Source organism: Rhinolophus ferrumequinum, chromosome 2 (assembly GCF_004115265.2).
Source record: "Rhinolophus ferrumequinum isolate MPI-CBG mRhiFer1 chromosome 2, mRhiFer1_v1.p, whole genome shotgun sequence".
NCBI classification, from domain to species: domain Eukaryota; kingdom Metazoa; phylum Chordata; class Mammalia; order Chiroptera; family Rhinolophidae; genus Rhinolophus; species Rhinolophus ferrumequinum.
Window position 1 is genome coordinate 2,264,843 of NC_046285.1, and position 20,819 is coordinate 2,285,661.

The window sequence follows — 20,819 nt, forward strand, 5'->3', positions numbered from 1 at the left end:
CATTTTTTTTTATTGTAGGCCACTCCCTCAAACAAACACACACACACACACAAACAAACAAACAAAAAACCTGAAAATAATCTGAAGGTTTGTTCAATAAGGAAATGGATGAACAAGTTATGGAACATAACGTGTTTCTACAGAGGAATAAATTACATGCATATGTATTGACCTGGAGGAACAACAGCAAGTTTCTGAGCCATAACATAATAGCTAACATTTATGAGCACTGACTACGTGCTAAGCCTTTAAATGTGATATCATCATTAAACGTCCTTGCCTTGCTGGGTTCTCTCATGGCACCTGCATTCCCCTTCCTGGGCTATTATGGATTTTGGCTTTCTCTGCTCTGTTTTATCTGGCTTGTCTCTCCGAAGTCCGTTGTCCATTGGTGACGTCTTCACCTGTTGCCTTTGGTATTTTAATTTTATCCACCCCTTCCCTTTAAAAAATATCTATACAATGATGGTCTCTGGAGCAGCAGCAGGTGAATGTGTATGTTTGGTCCACTCTCTTAAACCAGAAGCCTTTAATTTCATGCTGTTAAACAGAAATAGGGGAAAAACTACCCTGCGTATTGATGCATTGACTTATATATACTATCTATTTGTATGAGGGCAGAGGAAGGTATGAAAGGGTCCCCACAAGAGTTAACATTTGATTTGACACCTAAGCAATTCACTGTCCTTGAGTGGAAAGATCCGGTGATTTTGTAAATAACATTACTTCACCTTGCAACTGTGGATGTGACCTGAACCAACAAGTTACTATATCTTTTATCATCATACTACTTTGTCAGTTTTGAATTATTTACTCACAGAGAAGGCACAGTTCCATAACTGCCAAAACAAATCATCTTAATGAAGGCCTCCATACCAGAGAAAGTCTTTAAAAATCTCAATAGCTAGGAATAACTCATATTGTTTCAGAATTGAAGAGCACTGCCCCTCAGATTTCCATTTAAACATTACAAAGATCTATAGAGAAAAACTTACAGGAAAGGAAATTACATTTAATAACACTTTTGTGACTTATGCTGAGAGCATAAGATTTTCAAGCTACCTTAGTCTTCTTAACATGTATACTTTTGTAGAATTTTCCTTGATTTTCTGCTGGTCAGCGGAGTACACCCATTAAAAGTCAGTGGAACAACATGTTCCATTGTCAATGCACTAAACCACAGGATTAGCGAATATTCTTGCAAAAGCAATCACATTTATTAATGTCACCATGAAGCTGTGGTCTAAAATAATAAACTGAACCATAATAATTTGGTATCCATTAATCAAATAAATTAAAACCTCTGTTTCTAGTATATTTAAAATTCCCTGATAATAAAAGGTGGAGACAGGGAAAAATATTTTATTTATTTTTAAAAAGCATAACGTTGGAAAAAGAAAAGACCCAAGGGAGTGTAAACAATTAATTTGCATTACTTGGCAACACGATTCTGGCAAAACCACATGCAGAGCTAATGAGCTGGGTTGACTCCACGGGTAACCAAACACATTCTATAGTTGGAGGGGGTGGCAGGAATTTAAGGCAAAATGATTACCTGGAAAGGCCAGCAGAGGCACAAAAAAACAAATGGCAGAAAAAGGGAATTTTTTCCCATTTATTCACCCAATATAATTAGCTCCTTTTTACCAGTGTTAGGTGCTTTGCAAAAATTATCTAATTTAATCCTCTAATGAACCCTTACAAATGTGTGTGTGTGAGAAAGAGAAAGACAGAGAGAGAGAGAGAGAGAGAGAGAGAGAGAGAGAGAGAGAGAGAGAGAGATTTGACTGATGTAACAGCTAGTAAGTGGAAGAGCAGTTTTGAATGTAGCAAATCGGGTGTCAAAGCCTGTGCTCTATTCTCTAACACACTGTGTGTGTGTGTGTGTGTGTGTGCGTGTGTGTGTGTGTGTGTGTGTGTGTGTACTGCTGTCTACACCTGAAATCATTTGCTTCATGACTGTATTCCTTGCTGGAGAGTAAGCGCCCTGCAGGCAGTGGCTGTGTCTGCCTGTGGGTGCATGTCCCTCATTGCACTGCACAGAGTCCTCTGCTGGCAGCAGGGTACTCCCTACTCCATTTACTCTCCATTTGGTGCCATCTGCTGAGGGCTTTTTCCTTGCATTTCAGCTAGGCTTCTGGTGTCCATTCTTACATTCATCTTTTCTTGGTGTCCTGCTTCCATTCTTACCCTGGGAGCGTTTTCCATGCAGCAGAGTGATCTTTTAAAATGCAGATCAGATGACCTTGATCTTTAGAATCAAATCCAAAACCTTATTGATGGCCTCCATGGCCCTCTTAGGGACCTTGCCACAGCTGCCTGAGGTCTCCAGCCTTCCCTGTGGGCTCCAGGCACTCTAGCTCTCTCCCCATTTCTCATCACCCTGAGCTCCGTTCACCTTGGAGCCTTTGCACAGCCGCTTCCTTTGCTCTCTTTGTTTTCTTTAGTTGTCCTAGAGAAATACAGGACAAGGAAGCACATACAAGGATGTTTATTGCAGCACTGTTTGTAATACAACAATTGAAAACAACTTAATATCCTGTGCCAGGAGGGGCCTGTACACAAGGGTGTTTATCATCTGTATTTCAGAATCTTACGAAGCAGTTAAAAACTCTGAGATATGCACTGATGGAAGTATGAATTGGTACAGCACCCGTAGGTCATTTGACTACATCTATCAAAATTATCAATGTAAATACCATTTGTGCAATTTCCTGTTTGGAAATTCATCCTATAGACATACTTGGAAGTTCTGGTCTGTAGAAGAGTGAGTGGCCTCCACTGGAAATGCCTGAGGGCGATACAGCGACCTTAGGAGAGGGCTGGCTTTGCTCAGGTGCTCTGGGGAAAGATTGGGTATATCGGAGAGTAGAGGGTGTTTATGGGAACCAAGATCTGACATTTCCATCATGGCAGAAAGTTATCCTGGGCAGCGCTGGTCTAGCCACATGTTACTACTGAGCCCTGGAAATGTGGCTTGAGATGTGCTATGAGTGTAAATACACAGTAGATTCCAAAGACTCAGTTCAAATAGAAGAAAGTAAACTATTCATGATTTTTAGTATTGATTGCATGTTGAAATGATAGTATTTTGGATATGTTATGATATATAAAAATATTATTAAAAGTAATTACAACTGCATCAACTTTTTTCAATGTAACTCCTAGAAAATTTTAAATTGCATGTGTAGATTACATTATATTTCTATTGGACAGAGTTGATCTAAAAAGTGCAGGGGGCGGGTGTGGCCTGGTGGCTCAGTTGGTTAGAGCATGTGCTCTTAACTAAAAGGTCGCCAGTTCGATTCCCACATGGGCCAGTGAGCTCGCCCTCCACAACTAGATTGAAGGACAATGACTTGACTTGGAGCTGATGGGTCTTGGAAAAAACACACTGATACCCAATTAAAAAAAAAGAAAAGTACAGGGGAAATGTTGAGAGGGGATCAGGTCAGAGCAGAGCTGAGGATTAAGGATTGAGGGGTTTTGGAAATGATGGCCTCATTTTGGTCTCAGGTGATGTGTGGTGTTATCTCAGTTTGATGGAGCATTCTACAAGATTTGCTATGGCTGGGGCCAGCATAGAAAGCGGTAGTGTTGGCAGAGATGGTGGGTAGTATGGGTAGATGTTTATGGGGACAGTTTGGGACTTCCTCAGATTCTCCTTTCCCCATGGAAATGTACCCCACTCTGGTCTTAACTTGGCTCATAATACCTCAATATTCTACCCCTCTTTTATAGTAGAGTTTGCCCCGATTAAGACCAGTCCTTCTCTTAAACATGTGAAAAGATGCTCACCTCATTTATATTTAGAGAAACACAAAGCAAAATGCAAGGAGATACCATTTTTCACCTGGCAGATTGGCCAAGATAAAAACAATTATATAGAAACTGTGGGCAAGGTTTAGGAAAACAGGGTGGTGGGAATTTCGTTAGTACAAACTTTATAGAAGACAAACTGACAGTATCTATCAGAACTTCAATGGTGTCTATTCTTTGACTCAATCCTGGTATTTTTCCTACAGATAATCGCAGTGCAAAATGACATGTGAAAGGGTATTCATCACAACAGTGTTTATAAAAGAAAATAGTTGAAAATAACTTAAATGTCCATTAATAGAGTAATGAAATAAATGATGGGTATAATTTCAATAGAATTACATGCTGATAACGTAACTTCAACTGCTATTGAAGTAACTTCGCCTGCTAGCAGTCGCTAAAATAACAAGGCAGATCTATATATACTGAGAAGGCTGTCTAAGATTGTTGTCACGCAGCAGCCTACCCGTCTGTCCCCTCGTACCTGCCCATAAAGAAAGGAGAGTGTGAGACTAATCCTTTCAGGGACTTTGCTTCACCTTTGTGCTTACCTTATGTCTCCCTGTTTGGCCCCGGAGGATGGCTGGTCAGCCAATGACGAGTAAGATTCCCCACTGGGGGACAACTCAAGCCAGGCACAGTCGAGTGGGGTACAGCAGGAGAACCCACGGGGTTGATAGAGGTGGGCATAGACCCCCCACCTTCCCCCAGTTAAGGAGAGCTTCTGCCTCTGTGGCTGTATTCCTTCGCACAACCTGCTTGGGAAGAGTTTCAATGGTGGAATAACATTAGTTCCCCATCTATCCATTTCAGTAAGTTTTGGCATAAAGGTTTTGTCTCTCGGGGAGGTACATCCTGAAATTGACGGTTCAGCTGTTTGCAGGCAAGGGTAATTAGTTCAAATCAGTTTCTTAGTATAATGTGTGAAATTCACAGACCTTGGAGAAAACAATGTTGCTTTCTTGTGTGTGCATAAATAAAAGCCACAAGGGGGACGGTTTGGGGCTCTCAGTCCTTTGGGGCTCTCAGTCCTTTGAGGCTGTGAGACTCTTGGCCCCTGTTTCATAACTTTCTTGATTTCTGTTTCTTACTTTCTTAACACTTCGCTGCCCCTTCTCGTTCGCTGACTGTCTGTCTTGCGCTGGACACGACATAAGATATATCACTAAATTTTTCTTTTTCAAAAAGAAGCAAAGTGAGAACAGTGCACGTAGCACTGCCATTTCTGTGGGGGGAAAAAACTCAATGTATTTGCTCAGTTAAATGTTTATAAATGTATAGAATTTTCTTGAAGGATATATAAGAAATTAGCAACAGTGGTGGCCTCCAAGGAGGGGAACTGTGTATTGTGGGAGAAAGGAGACTTAACCTTTCACTGTGCACTATTTTGTACCTTTAAAATTTTTATGATATGCATATTTTTTCAATCCAATAGAACTAAACAGAACATTTAATGACTTCTATGTAAATAGAGTTTCCTCTATATCACAATTCCATAGAGCTACTTTTGCCAACGTTTCACAGTATAATATATTTTCCCTGGTGCTGCAATTCTTTCTATTTACCATGTTTCCCCTTAGTGAAGAGAAAATATTTTGTATTTATTTATTTCATTGTCAAGTACAGTATCTGGATTTACTAATTTTTGGGTTTTAAGGATTTTGATTTTCCCTCCATTTTGCCCCTTTTTCCATAATTAAACCATTTACAATTAAGTTTATGAAAGTTAAAAAAAATTACATTGAAAAATCAAAGTTCTCTTATTCTTTAACATTTTCTTGAAATATACATTTAAATTATATAGAAGTGGAAAAACACCCAAAACACCCAATGCAATGTGCCCTCTAGTGGTTAAAGAAAACACTCTCAAACTATTCTTTTCAAAAGTCCCCCATTTTCTCAAAAATCAAGGAGTTCTGTGTTTTTAAAATCTGAATGAAAACTCAGTAAAAAACAAAAAGCCATGAGAAACATAAACATAATAGATATTTTAGTCAATTCAGGCTGCTATAACAAAAACACCATGGACTGGGTGACTTAAACAACAAACATTTATTTCTCATAGTTCTGGATGCTGGGAAGTCTAAGATCAAGTCCAGCAGATTTGGTGTCTGGTGAGGACTCACTTCCTGGTTCATAAATGGCTGTCTTCCTGCTGTGTCCTCCCATGGTGGAAGTGGTGAGAGAATTCTCTGGGGCCTCTTTTCTAAGGGCAGTGATCCCATCTATGAGGGCTCCACTCTCATGACCTAATCACCTCCCAAAGGCCCCATGAGGGGACAGAGTCCCAGAGAGCAGTTTCCAGGCTCTCGGCCTCATGTGGGGAGGTGCTGGCTCGAGTAGTGAATGACTGTCAACTGTGATTGGTTGGCCATCAGCTGTGACCAGTTGGCCATTGGCTACTGATGTAACTGTGGGGCTGCGTTGATTGGTTGGTTGGTTGTCAGGCAGAGAAGTGAATGGCGGACTGCGGATCGTGTGGCTACTACTGTGTGTGTGTCGCCTAGCGGCCAGCGAGTATATACTGGTCTGACTCCCCCACCTGTGGCTCCGTGGGTGTTCCTTTTTGGCCTCGCCATGTCCTGCGTTCTGATGTGGGGAGCGGGACCAGAGGCCCCGCAGGCCGCCCCGCACGACACATGGCGCAGCGAGCAGGGTATGGTGCCGGCCAAACCCTACCGAAGCCCGGTGGAGCAGTGTGTGCGTGTAAAAGTGCAGTTTCAGAAGGCCCGAGAGGAGTTGTGCCGGGAATGGGAGGCGCGGTCTGCCTGGGAGACTCGAGCCCCCAGATGGTACACCTCCCTCCTGGCCATAGAAGGCGTCACCTTCCTCTTAGTGATGTGCTGCTGCTGTAGGCTCCGAGGGTTGCTGACATCTTGCACTGAGGCCTCCACCCAATCGGACGCCTGGCACAGCGAGCAGGATCCCGGCCAGGTGGGAATGGAGTCTGACTCTGGGCAGGAGGACGTGTGGCCCCCACACAGTGTGTGGTGTCCGGTGGCCACTGTTCTCAGGAGTTGGACCCCCAAGGAGGGGTGGGAGGACATGGACGGCTCTCCGGCCAGCGTGGAGAGGGCCCTGCAGGCTCTGGCTGAGCATTTGGCGGAGGAGGAGAAGGCTACAGCTGGCTGCGTGGGCTGGATGTTTCTCAGGGCGTTGAATCTCAACACAGAAAATGTGCCTAATGAAAGAGCCCAGGTGCCGGACCAGATGTCCCAGTTGGAAGCGCTGGAAGCTCAGGTCCGCCTGTTAGAACAGGGGCCCCACAGTGGAGACTCTGAGGAGGCAGAGGCGGAGGAAGCGAGTGGAGACAATGTAGCTCCCAACCCCCAAGCCCTGCCAATCTTGATGCAAAGGGTAAAACCTGAGCAACCTTTGGGCCCCGGGGGTGTTGCTGCAGGCAACCCAGCTGTGACTGAGCTCACAAACTACACCCCATACACTCCCACTGAGTTGCAGGAGCTGGGGAGGCGGTACCAACAGCGCCCTGGAGAGCCAGTCTCAGCTTGGCTACTACGTTTATGGGATGAGGGAGCAGACAACATTCACTGCTCCCCAGGCGAGATGGAAAAGCTAGCCTTTGTGACAGTGCATCCGTCCCTGCGACAAAGGTTACAGAACTGCCATAGGTTGGCCCACGACCAGGGCAACCATTTTTTAATGGAGTGGCTCACTGCTGCGGTACGCACAGTATGGGGACAGGCTGGCGAGCTGCCAGACACCGTGAGTCAATGGCAGTCATATACGGAACTTACTCAAATCATCCATGAAATGGGTATGAGACATGCTATTTTCAACCCTAATATGCAGGGGGCCAGATGATGAGCTTTTTAAGCCAGCATGAGAGATCTGGTTTTGGATACTGCACCTGCGAGTGCTTTTGGATCCTTGGTTGCCATTCTTACGCACTATGTGGGCGGCGGATCCATAAAGTTACAACTGCCATGGCCACCCTAGGGGATGTTGAAAGCTAGCGGCAAAGGAAGTTAAGACAGGAGGTCTGCACAGTTGAGACCTGGAAGCCCAAATCAAAAGTAAAGGGGCAAGGTCGCGGGCCTCAGAGAGTAACACACGTACAAATGTGGCATGATCTTGTGGCAGCAGGGATCGATTGGGAAAAAATAGACCGACAACCCAATGCACTCTTGTTGGAACTTTGGAAACAGTTGCGTCCGGAACAGCAATTCCGGAGAAGCCTAAAGGAGAAGTCTGGGAAAGCGCGACCCGTGTCCCTCCAGGACTTCATGCGGCCGCTTGAGGCCGGCTCCTTTCAGCTTGATTAGGGGTGGGGCCAAGGTACCCGGTCAGAGGGGACAAGCAGGGACCAGAGGCCCCACGTGGAACTGTCCATACATTGGTCCCCTTCTAATGTGCAGAGGGTTTTGGCCCTAGTTGACACTGGTGCAGACTGCAGTCTTGTCTATGGGAACCCAGAACTGTTCCCTGGACCAGCAATCTGCATTGATGGCTACGGGGGAAAGACTGTGACTGTGAAAGCCATTTCCTTACCACTGCATGCCACAGCTTCTCAGATTCCAGCTTCATCTAGAGGACGCAATACTAACAAATATCAGTGTAAACTAAGTTTACACTGTATAATTACTTAGGAAACTACAGCTCTGGCCGTTTTTTGTCTTTTCTGATGCTTCAAGCATTAGAAAGACAAATAACGTCGGGGTGAAAGAAATCCTAGAGCCCAAATATAGCTCTTACAACTCTCCTCCAAATTCTGGAATAATTCCTACAATCAGTCAGCTTCTGTCTGTGTATTTCAACAGGGAAATACTTATTTAATGAGATTGTTGCATTGTTAAACAGTTCTAGAGGTTAAAAATTAACTTATACACTGAGTTGAAATCAGAAAATCTTGCTCTGTGTCTCCATCTACTGCTTCCTCATCTGCCTTGGGGAGCGACAAGGCAAGTTTTTACTCCTTGCAAACAGCTCCCATAGCTTCATCAAGTCTGCTCTTCTCCAGGCTGACAACTTGATTTTGTATCATTCTTTCTTCCCAGGAATTATTTCCAGATGTACCACCACACTGATCTCAATCCTTGGCACATACTCCTATTCTAAGATTCAAAAAGGTGCCAAGCATGAGGAAACCAGTGGTGGTCCCGACATGATAGGAGAAGTGCCTTTAGGACCATTGATGGAGAGTATGCTTAATTCAAGAATGCTTTGACAATATTCATAGCAGCACTATTTACAACCGCCAAGAGCTGGAAGCAGCCCAAATGCCATCCACGGATGAGCAGATAAAATGTGGCACAGACATGCAATGGAATATTAGCCAGCCTTGAAAAGGAAGGAATCTCACACATGCTACATTCCAGATGAACCTTGAGGACGTTATGCTAAGTGAAATAAGCCTGTCACAAAAATCATAATACTGTATGATTTCACTTCTACGAGATACATAGTCAAATTTATAGAGACAGAAACTCAGAATGATGGTTTGCTGGGGTTGGGGGCAAGGGTGATTGGGAAGTTATTATTTAATGAGTCCAGAGTTTCAGTTTGGGAAGATGAAAAAGTTCTGGAGCTGGATGGTGGTGATGGTTCACACAACAATGTGAAGGCACTTAATGCCACTAGACCGTACATTTAAAAATGGTTAAGATGGCAATTTTTATGTTATGTGTATTTTACCACAATGAAACAAATTGTATCTTATAAATCACAGCAACAACCCTAAACATTTGAAAAATAATTGTGTATTGTATTATTCTTACATTCCAGTTAGTTTTGGCTCACACCTCCCTCCCCCCACCCCTGAAAACCTTCATTTATCCCACCTAGGCCTCTGGGAGCCATTTGTACTCTTGTGGCATTTTTTTCCCTGGGCACAGCTGGTTATACCAAGAATGAGCAGCTGACCTGCGCTGGCCTACTCAGGAATTCAACCCTGCGATTTTGGAGTTTGGTTTCAGGAGCTTTTTGTTAGTTACTGTGTAGAGGTAAAACTGAGAGGATATATGGGTGGGAGCTGTAAGGTCACCATCTTCCATGCTTTTATTATTTATTTCACAGATATTTATTGTTTGTCTACTGTGTGCCAGGCACTGTACTAGCCCTGTCCCTGCCCTCCTGGAGAAGCAGAGCAAGCCTGACTGTAAAGGTATTATCTCTAACATTATACCTAATATTTTTAATCTAGTATTTTGTGGACTATTCCTTCTTAAATGAACAAGAGCATGCTATGGTTTTTCCACGTTTAACTTCCCTTTCTAAGTTATTTTTCAACACTAGCACGAACACAATTGCACACTGAAAAATTGGTTGACAGTGACAGGATGTTAGGATGATGTTTAACTGTAACAACAAAGCTGACAAGAGCAGCAAGACCACTCACAGGAGTTCTGAGTGTGTCCAACAGACACCTACAAAGGATGGTGGGTGTTTGTTTACAGTGGCAGCAGCGCCGCCACATGGCAGAGTAGTAAATGACATGTGCAGTCCCTCGAGTCTGCCTGCATAGAAATTACAATTATTATTTTCTAATTTGAAGATCTCTTTGGCTTTATCATGAATTGCGCAGCATTCCATCTAGCAATTAAGAGGGCACTCCCGAAATTACACAATTCTTGAAAAAAAATTTTTAATTGGGGATGAGATTCGTATTTTTTTCAAAGTTTGTACATGAGACTTCTAAATCTGTTTAAAATGAGCAAGATTTGCATTTTCTTACAATGAGACAGCATTGTGCTGAGGTCTCCATCCTGCTCTCTGAGCGCTGCTAACAACTCCCAGGAGCTAGCCTGGTGCTGAACTCAGGGAGCAGGACACATCCTCTGGAAGTTCTGCCACAGCATTCACGGGCCTGCCCTGACTCCTCTGATGCAGTGCCACTCTTCCGTGCTCTCCCAACGCACCTCTGATGTAGACTATTCACTGACAAATATTCACTGAGTGCCTGCATGGTGCTTACTGTTCCATTACTGGAGATACAGCAGTAAACAAATCGGACAAAAATTGGTGTCTTTGCTGATTACTTACTATCCATGTTTATTGTGACACATCTGTCTGCTTTATGCCCTATGAGTCTCTAATAATAGACATCTGTCTCATCCCATCTTCACTGGAATCACACCTGCTATGCACTGAATTCCTCAGTAACAATTTCAGAACTTCATTGATTCGAGATGACTATTTCTTAGGATCCTTCCCATGTCAGTTTTCTGATGGGATCCAAGCTGTACCTGCCAGCCAGGGACAAAGTACAGAAGCAGAAAGTTAATTTTAGAACCTGGGGTACGTGAATCATAGCCCTCCAAAGATGTCCACATCCTAATGCCTGGAACCTTTCTACTATCTTAATTTATAGGGCAAAGGGCCTCTGTGGGTGTGAAAAAGTTAAGGCTGCTGAGATGGAGAGATGAACCTGCGTTGTTGTGGTGGGCTCAGTGCAATCAGAGTCCTTACAAAGAGGAAGTGGAGTTAGGTAGAGAGCGGATAAAAGATGGAAGCTGAGGTCAGAGAGGAGAGAAGAGGCTACGTTGCTGGCTTTGAAGATGAAAAAGGGGGCCAGGAAAAGACAGGAAATGGAGGCAAACTCTGGAAGGTGGACATGCATTCTCCTCGAGAGCCTCCAAAACGAACAGCCTGCAGGCACCTCCAGAATTTTGAGATCATCAATTTGTAGTGTATATATTACATATTATATGCATAAATGTTATGTATATATGATATATTGTGCTCTAAGCCACTAACTTGGTGGTTATCTGTTACCCGTCCTCCCCCATAATCTTCCTCCCACGGCCCATTCTCTCTGCTGCATAGAGCAGGACATTTCTTCTCTTCCCTTATTTTCCTAACTCAAGGAGTTGTCCTGGTTTTTCTTTTCTTTTTCTTTTTTTAAAGATTTTATTGGGGAAGGGGAATAGGACTTTATTGGGGAACAGTGTGTACTTCCAGGATTTTTCCAAGTCAAGTTGTTGTCCTTTCAGTCTTAGTTGTGGAGGGCACAGCTCAGCTCCAGGTCCAGTTGCTTGTTAGTTGCAGGGGGTGGAGCCCACCATCCCTTGCAGGACTCGAGGAATCAAACTGGCAACCTTGTGGTTGAGAGCCCACTGGCCCATGTGGGAATCGAACCGGCAGCCTTCGGCATTAGAAGCACGGAGCTCCAACCGCCTGAGCCACTGGGCCGGCCCCTGGTTTTTCTTAACACAAGCCTGTAACTGTGTTTCTCTAATAGGGTTGTCTTAACCATTGGCATTCTTTGGCATATCCTCAGGTTCCCCGAGTCCATGAGAATTTAAAATTCTGCATATTCATTTCCATGGTTAGCTAAAAAATTAGCAAATAGTTCAACTTAAAACCTGAATGCCAGCTCATCCTCCTAATACTATAAGTCAGTCTCATTTTCCTATGAACACTTAAGAGCATTTTCATTCAAGTCAGTAACAAGACAAGGATATCCATTAGCCCCACTCTTACTTAATGTTTCTCTGGAGGAACTGGCTAATGTTATTACATAGAAAAAAACAGAAGATAGACAAAAATGGGACAAGAGGAGGTGAACTTGTAGTTATTTGCAAATGATATGACTGTATGCCTGAAAGCCCAAGAGAAAAATCTAAAAAATTATACAGATAATAAAAGAATTCAGCAAAGTGGCTGGGCACAACATTAACATATAGTAATCGTATACAAACAATTACTCAGGACATATAAATAATGGACAAACTTAACCTATTTGCAGTAACAACAGAAATGATAAAAGGTAACATGAAATATGCAAAGTCAAAATGAAGAATACACAAAATAAACAAAACTTGAAAAAGACGGTATGCTCTGTTCTTTGATAGAAAGACTTACCGTGATAGGAATGTTAAAACAGCAGCTGGACTTGTGTTACTGGCAACCAATGGAATTGGCAAGAGAAAAAATCTTGCTCATTTTCTCTTCGTAACTTCATTCTCCACCTAGCCTTTTATGTTACCTGGTCTTGCCTCCGGAGTTCTAGTTCATGGGGATACGTAGGCTCCTGACTGGGAGAAGACAGGTCACAGGTTAAGTGAGGTGCGATCTCTGGGGGTCCAAGTCAAGCCCCACTTCGGACTGCTGGGCCATGGTGAGAACTCCCTAGGAGATGTTGCCCTCTGCTAGTTGTCGTGACTTGCCATGGACACCTTCAGTCCTCCTTTGTCACATACACACCACACACTCACTCAGGAACACCCATTTCCACAATATTCCATCTGAACCATGGTAGGCTTTATATCTTATTGATACAATTACTACACAGTAAGGGTAATCTTTCCAGCAGGATCATAGCTAAAATAGCAATTTTTATTATCTTCAACATGTCCCCAGCCCATCTTGGGCTATATGCCTTTTGACACCATTTTTACTTATCTCTTATTCCCCAGGCATTTGTAGTTTAAAAAAAATGCCACTGCTAATTACTATTGTCAAAGGAATTCTAGATATAAGTAAGTTGGGTATTTTCTTTTGGTAGGGGAGGGGAGAAAGGGGAGAAGCTGCTATTGCCACTGAAACCTTGTCAGGCTACCTCCGTGGGATAAGGTGGGGCAGGCAACCCGCTCCTCAGACTCTTCCATCCACAGACCGCTCCCTCCTCATGATTCCTAGAAGCTGTGAGGATCCCTTAGCCATAGAGCTAAGTCTCATTTTTAACTGTCCCTCCCTCCCTTTTTATCTTCTTTAGAGCCTGGCACATGCTAGAAATTCGGTAACTGCCAAATGAACAAATGGATTTGCTTTCACCAACCTCTGTCCTGAAGCCTACAGAGCAGGCAGAAGCTGCTTAAAAATACTCTGAATGAAAATGCCACCAAGTAGGAGCAGTCCATTGACACAATACAGGAGATTTTAGCTTTGGGGACAATCACTTTTAAGTTCTCATTTATTGTGTACATTGTTGTTAAATGCTGCTTCCCCCCCCAGTCTTTCCACTTTTTTTTTTGCTTATTTTAAATGAAATTGAGACATTTTGGGAGGCCCTTGAAAGATCTGTGGGTCTGGCCAAATGGATGTCAGTTCTCCTTGGTGCCTGGGGGACTGATTGTTAAATGTTTTGGTCATGGTCCTTGGTTAAGACTTAAATTGTCCTTGAGAAGTAGAAAACTCGAATGCCTTCCGGCGGTCCGGGTGTGGAGCATTTGTCCAAGTGTGGGGAAGACCAGGAGAACGGGAGTGCATACTCCTGTAGAGATCGCTGTGGCGCACCTCGCCGGGGTTGTTGCCAGACTCCCATTTTTCAAGAAAAGCTGGAAATCCTGAGTATAACAAAGTAAAATCTCCCAATTTTAAACTGTTAGCTCAAATTTCAATCACAAAACTCCCCGCTTGAGCCAAGCAAAACACCTCCATGGGCTGCATCTAGCTCTACTCTGTGATCTCTGTGGAACACAGCTGCAGGGAGAACGTGTAAGAGACGACAGGTGTGGGACTAGAGAACCAACACATCAGGAGGTATACAGTGGCCTGGTTTCAGCATGATTGTGAAAAAGTAATAATTGCAGTAAATTGTATGACTTCCTTACTATTTATGTGTATCTCACATAAATAGTATGTATCTCATCCTCCTTAATTTGTGGTTTCAGTAACAGGGCCAAGATTTCATGACTTACATGTATTCTGGAGAACTTTGCTCTTAACCATGATTGTGAGTCTTATTTAAAAGTGTACGTAAGTAGGCTTTAGTAAAGGCCTACATATAACTAGTCAGATCACATTTGTCTGACTTGCATTGGGGTTTTTACTGTATGAAAAAGAAGAGACGGGGAAGAAGTCTGCATGAACTATTTTTTTTTTTAACTCTTTCAGAGTAAACATTTAGTAAAGATTATTTTTACGAGAAGTAGAACTTTAGGGATTTGAATGAAAAGCATGCAATATTCACTTTACGGAGACAGTCAGCCTGCAGTATTGCCAGAACGTGACTAGGCACAGCCAATCCCACTCCTCCCTTTATCTCTGCCGATGATTTCACTTTCTAATCCTGGATTGTAGACAGGTAATTAAGATCTAGTGTGATGAGCATCTTGAGTGGGAAAGTATAGGTTCCTATGGATCAGAAGCAGTCTCTAACTTAGGTTTGGTGGTGGAGGGAGGTCTGTAGGCTTCCAGGAGGAAGGAATATCTTCAATAAGAGTAGAAAATGAATTAGCCTTTAATTAGAGGCTGGGACGAGGGTAGGGGAAGACGCACAGAATTGAGAAAGTGTGATAAGATCTGAGATAAAAAATAAATTCAATTGGACTGGAGGATGCAAAACGTCATTCTATTTTAATGTATAGTACTTGCCACTTTCCACTCATTTCTTGTTTGCTTATTTATTGTCTGTTCTTCTACCCCCATCCCCTCACATGGAACAGGAGCCCTGGCCTGTTGATTCCTCTGTACCTGGCCCAGGACTGCTAACCTTTCCTGAGGGTCTGCCATGTGTCAGATACTGTTCTGAGTGCCCTCACCACTACCCCAACTTTCCCACCCTCTCTCCCCAACACCATCCAAAAGACAAAACTCTACTTCTTCAGAGTTGTTTCAAATGCTTCCTTCTCTGTGAAACCTCCCGCATTTTTCTACTCCACCTCTACCCTCAGAATTAATTACTTCTTTCAGAGTTCCCACAGCTATTGATCCTTCCTTGCAGCATCAATTTAATTCTGCATAGTGTTAGTTTGCTGTTCCCTTGTTTCTCTTCCCCATTCCTCACTAAGTTTTCAATCATATGAAAGTACTGTATTTTTGTGTCTCTAAGCCTCTCAACACTTTGGGCAGGCTTTTATACACAAAAGGGGCCTCAAAAATATTTTGCATAAACTAAGGAAAGTCATGAACCCTTCTTCTTCTTCCCTTCCCCCAGTCCCTGGAGCCATGTTTTAAAACTGATCATCTGATCACATCACAACCCTACTTACTGCTGTCAAAGGCCCCTCTTCCTCCTCAGAGTAGAATTCTAATTCCTCAGCACACTGGCTGCTGCTGGGCCCTGGGTGAACCTGCTCCGGTCCACCTCTCCTGCCACATCCGTCTCTCGCCTGGTCTAACACGACTTGACTGCTTATGGTGACTGCTCAGCGGCCTGTACTGACTCATGCTACCAGGCTTTTATTTCAACTACTCCCTCTGCCTGGCATCCCTTTCCATTTTCCTTGACTGGCTCAGTTCAGGCATGACGTTGTCAAGTAAGCTTTCCTTCTTTGAATACAGATCCTATTAAGAACTTTAAAAAAGCATTAAGTACAGAAAATGCCATGATGTTCCCCTCCACATGAGATTAAAAATAACAATACGAAATTGTAAAACGTAATTCTTAAATAACACACAATTTACATGTATGCTAGATTTAGAATACTATGATTTTCTTTTATTAATCCTCTCTCCGCAGGTACCCATTTTGCAGACGCTCTAAACAAAGTCTATCGGATACCCCCATTGCCGGAATCTCAGGTTGGGTCGGTCAAACGCTCAACTTCTTCGCTTTCTGGGCACAACTCTGTACTGAAGTACCTTGAGCAGACTGCAAGTTTCCCACTAGGGTGTGAGCTCTGGAGGCGGCGCGAACAGGTCTTTGTCCACGGAGCGCGGACTCCCGGTCCGCTCCAGACTCTTTTCTGATTTGAAAAGCTCCTCCCCAGCTGACCAGTGCATTTCTTCTTTAAGGAGCCGTTCCCTCCTCGCCCAGGAAATACAACCGGTTCGCACCTATCAAGGGTTGGTGCTGAGAAGAGTGAAGTGTCAGCTGGCTCTGAAAGCCGGGACAAGAAGATTCTGGAAATTCCCGGGTCCCACACCACCAGCAACCGAGACAACCAGCAAAACCAGCGTAGTGGGCGGGGCCGGGGAGCTGAGTGACACCGGAAGTCACGCGGTGCGGCGGCGCTCGAATTCCCTATCTCGGCAGTCGAGTATTCAGCCTTGCAGGCGCTCCGGCGGGCTCCGCGCTGATCCACTCTTTCGGCGCTCGACTCGCCCGCGCTGCTGCCGCCGCCGAAGGAGGGGCAAAGCTCAAGATGGCGGACAAAACGCCAGGCGGATCTCAGAAGGCCAGTTCAAAGGTAATTTCTTAGAGGACTTCGTAAGTCAGTGAGTCTATCCCTGTCGTCTGGGGTCCACACACGCTTCTGGCCAGCGGGAGTAGCCTGGGGTGGGAGGCCAGGTACTGGTGGCGACGGTAGGCCGAGGTACGGGCGCACCGTGGTGCGCAGGTTGAGAGGCCTGGTATCTCCCCTTAGCCCCAGCCTGGATTCGGCTCGAGACCGGCGAGCCCGCGGGTCGGGTGGGGTGGCGTGAGTACTTCGGCCCGCGTTTGGCACTGGAGTGAAATCGGGAGTTGAGACTGAGGTCTGAAGCCGTGAAAACGCGCCCTGTATCTCACCTTGTTGCGCTCTGAGGCCGCCGGGCAGCGCCCGGGGGAGGCGGGAATCCCTCCCGGTGCTTAAGTGTCTGCCTCTGTTCCCTCGGTCCTTCGGTTGTGGACCTCACGCTTCGGGCATCTCAATTTCCTTCGTGCCCTCCAGGGAATTAAATAACCTCTAGGGCCGCAAGTTGTGAGGGGAGGACCCACAGTGGAGGGACGCGGGGGAGGGGGAAGTGCAGAGGCGGGAGCCGCTCTCCTTTGCGGTGCTGCATCGCCAAGCGTAGTGCTCCTCTCTGCACGTGGTCTTATTTCTTTTAAGAGGAAGTACAAAATGAGCACTTCGTTCGAGGGCTCATTTTCGAGGACTCGGGGTCTCCTGCATCTCTGTGTGTGTCTGCGTGTGTTCCACTGAAAGGGGAACTTCCGTAGATCTGGAAGCCTCCAAAGATGAGTAAATTGCTTTGAGTTCACGGGGAACCGTGCGCGCGCTGTGAAACCATTGATCTGTGGAAGTCGTTCAGTATTAGGCTGTGGTTAGCACACATCTTAGTTGCCATCTTGAGCGGGTCATTTCATAGTTTTTTGCTTTGAGTTTCTCATTTCGGACACAATATTAAAAGTTCCAGGTACTGCGGGAAGTAGTTGTTAAGCTTTTTGATGGTAAGAAGCTGTGTTCTAGGGAATGCTACATGTTAAAGTGTGTATGATTATAAGTCGGTTATTAGGAAATTTACTGCAGCCCGGGCGAGCCTTGCGTTCACAGTTTGTTCTGACAAACATAATAACCCGTTTTGTACTTCCTTTCTCAGTTTCTGATAAATCATAATCCTCATGCCATTTGGTGAATGATGTTCATAATTACTTCGTAATTAGTAATGGCTTTACCAGACATCGTTTAGTTGTGTAGAAACTATGGTAGAGGGCCAGCTTTGGCTGCTTTACATTCTGCATTTACTCTTTGTCGTTTTCTCCCTTCCCAGGTACATTTCCCCTTGGGGAATAGGGGACTAGTTGGGTACCATACCCTACTCACTTACCCTACACAGACTCATGACAAACACAGCCTTGCTTACTATTTGGGAACTAAAGCTAGCCAACTCCATACACGCATAAGTGTCACGATTTTTGTTTATTTTCCATGTAATGTTTTAAGTATCTCCTATTTTGAGGCCTTGGATACATTATAAACATTTTAATATCTGTGTTCAGTTTTCCTTCTATAATAGTACTTCTCATGGTTGTGTGTGTTACCTGTAAGTAAATTGTTGGGTCCTCCAGTAATCTTTTTAGTTTATATTGCTTTAGATTATCATCAACTGTAATAGGAGTCAGGATATCTCAGGACTCAGGTGATATTGACAAGATTTTCTCTATTAATATGGAGGCTGCTTGAGATAGTGGAAAGATCTTGAATTTTGATAAACTAGATTTGCATTCAAATACTGACTTGGCAATTAATTATATTTGTGATATTAAGGTAGACTGCTTAAACTTGAGCTTCACAATTTTCTCTTTTGTAATATGAATATAATCCTTTTTTTTCCAACAGGGTTGATGTAAGGATTAAATGAGATAATGTCCATAAAGCTCATAATAAATTAGTTCCTTTCTCCTCTTCTTTTTGTTTGTAGAGGAAATAAAAAGTACTTACTTTTAAAAATGTCAGGATAAATTCTAATTCTGAGATTTAGAATTTAAATCATCAACTATCATGATGACTGCCCAGATTGTTGCTTTCTTTTTCTAACACAAGCCCAGAAATTATTGGAGAGAGTAGCAGATCATTTTGGCTAATACTACAGTATGTGGAATTTTTAGCCTTTGATCTCTCTGGTTTGATTTTCCTTTCTTTGGGGACAGCAGATGAGTGACATTCTACAATACATGTGGAGTAAACAGATTGTTCTGTTTCATGTTCATTCTTCTTTGGCAGTTAAATTCCCATGGATATGGGTAGGGGATGCTGGTTAATCATTTCTAGACATTGAGGAAAATTTCAATAGACAGGATTTTTGCCATTGATAATGACAAAATTATTTGACATGTCTTAATTAGAAAATAAAGAGGTTAAAGTTAGATAATCTCTACAGTTTCTTCTAGCTTTAAAAATTACATATTATGCATGAGTAGTGAAATGACTTACTTTTATATATAGTTGTCTCCAATGCAGAGATCTGTGCCCTTTTATTCTCTATGTAATTTTGCTATACTTTTCATTTTAAAGCCCAGCAAACTAGAAATTTAGTTAATGTTTTAGGAATGAGCTAAATTTTTTCTATGCATTATTCTTGTTTATCACCAGACTAAAATATCACTTTGGGGGAGAAGGGTGTTGGTGCCATGATGTAGCTTTGATTTTGGGAGGAGAGACAAAGAGAGAAACTGTAATTGCTTAGAAAATTGTTAAGCATACTTCCTTAGAATTTGATTTATAAAATTAATTATTATTTTGATTTTAAGAGTTTTTTTTTTTTTTTTTGCTTGCTCAGCAAAATGAGGATATATAGAGAATGTGGTATTTTCTTCTGCATCTCATGTGCTGGTAATAGTAATGCTGAGTTGTGTGCTCTGTTATTTTACTCTTGACAGTGGTTATTTTTTTGCCGTATTGTCAAAAATTGGGTTAGATAGGTAAATAAGGTAGAAAATACCTCTAGCTTCCTTGACAAGTTGGTTTGGGAACTATTTTGATTGATTGCTGATTAGGTATTCACTTGTAAGAAATAAGTGAAATGAGGATCCATTCAAGGCTTGTGATTCTTAGGTATATATTACTGCCTATGTACATGTTTTTTATGGTACCTGAAGATTTAAATATAAGATTTAAATATGATGAAAAACTCCAAACAAAACACAAACCTTGAAAATCAGGCTCTTCATAGTTTTCCAGTTTTAGTTTAAACTGAATATTTATTATGACACGGGTTGTAACCTTATCTGAAAATGTAAAGTGGTTAGTTTTATGTGTGGAAGGTTGTGTTTTTGGGTGGAGAGGGGAATTATGAACTTCCCTTTTCTTGATCAGTGCTTTTTAGTACTGCTTGATGTCTCTTCTTTGAGGAGTTAAAAGTTTTTTCACTAGGACCTTCCTCAGTTTAGATAAACTACAGGACATTCAAAGTGTATTATAGTTATAACTTTTCATGTATTGGTAATGTTTTGGGTATAATTTTAAAGATCATTTCAGGTTTGTTATTTAACTTTATTATACGTAGTGCCTGTCTCAGTGGTCGTATAAAGATTTTTTTCAGAGGTGGTCCTTGGTTTGGCTTGGAGAGTATTAAGCTAGGTAGCTGCAACGTGTTACTGAGTGACAGCATGGTATATTGACAGTGTGGAGAGTAATTGCATTGTGTAGGTACTTGTTCCCACAGGTTAAGTCAACAAGTATATTGAGGATCTGTCGCTTGCCAGATCTTGTGCTGATTTGAGGAAGAAAACATTGAATAAGACCGTACCCATTTTGGGGAGCACGCTGTCTATTGGCAGAACAGAGTCAACACATGAGAGTACAAGGCAGAGCTATCTGAAGTATCTGAAAGTGAGGCGGGGAAGCTTCAGGAGCATAGAGCAATTTGATTGATTGAGTCCTTTTAAACAATGAGCAGAGCTTTGAAGGATAGAGAGAGGGAGTATGAAAAAGAGATGGGTGAGGTGAAGAAGAGAT

The 20,819-nt window shown here is 43.1% G+C and overlaps 1 protein-coding gene and 1 long non-coding RNA gene across 4 annotated transcripts in view; one reads left to right on the forward strand and one right to left on the reverse strand.

The window, feature by feature from the left end:
• Positions 1-1,151: 1,151 nt before the first annotated feature.
• LOC117035369 (uncharacterized) lies at positions 1,152-16,636 on the reverse strand. 3 transcript variants are annotated; one of them, XR_004425195.1, is made up of 3 exons: positions 16,303-16,636; positions 12,640-12,812; positions 1,152-2,452 (listed from the first exon to the last, which is right to left on the reverse strand). It is a non-coding gene; the product is annotated as an uncharacterized LOC117035369 (long non-coding RNA). The 3 variants fall into 3 exon arrangements; XR_004425196.1 differs by lacking the exon at positions 1,152-2,452 and adding an exon at positions 8,264-11,021; XR_004425194.1 differs by lacking the exon at positions 1,152-2,452 and adding an exon at positions 11,859-12,108 and having other exon boundaries at positions 16,303-16,634.
• Positions 16,637-16,683: 47 nt separating this feature from the next.
• The window catches only part of U2SURP (U2 snRNP associated SURP domain containing), a 44,245-nt gene continuing 40,109 nt past the window's right edge, over positions 16,684-20,819 (forward strand). The window contains 1 exon segment of the mRNA XM_033129232.1: positions 16,684-16,850. Within this exon segment, the coding sequence (XP_032985123.1) occupies positions 16,806-16,850 (45 nt within the window). The 5' untranslated portion in view covers positions 16,684-16,805.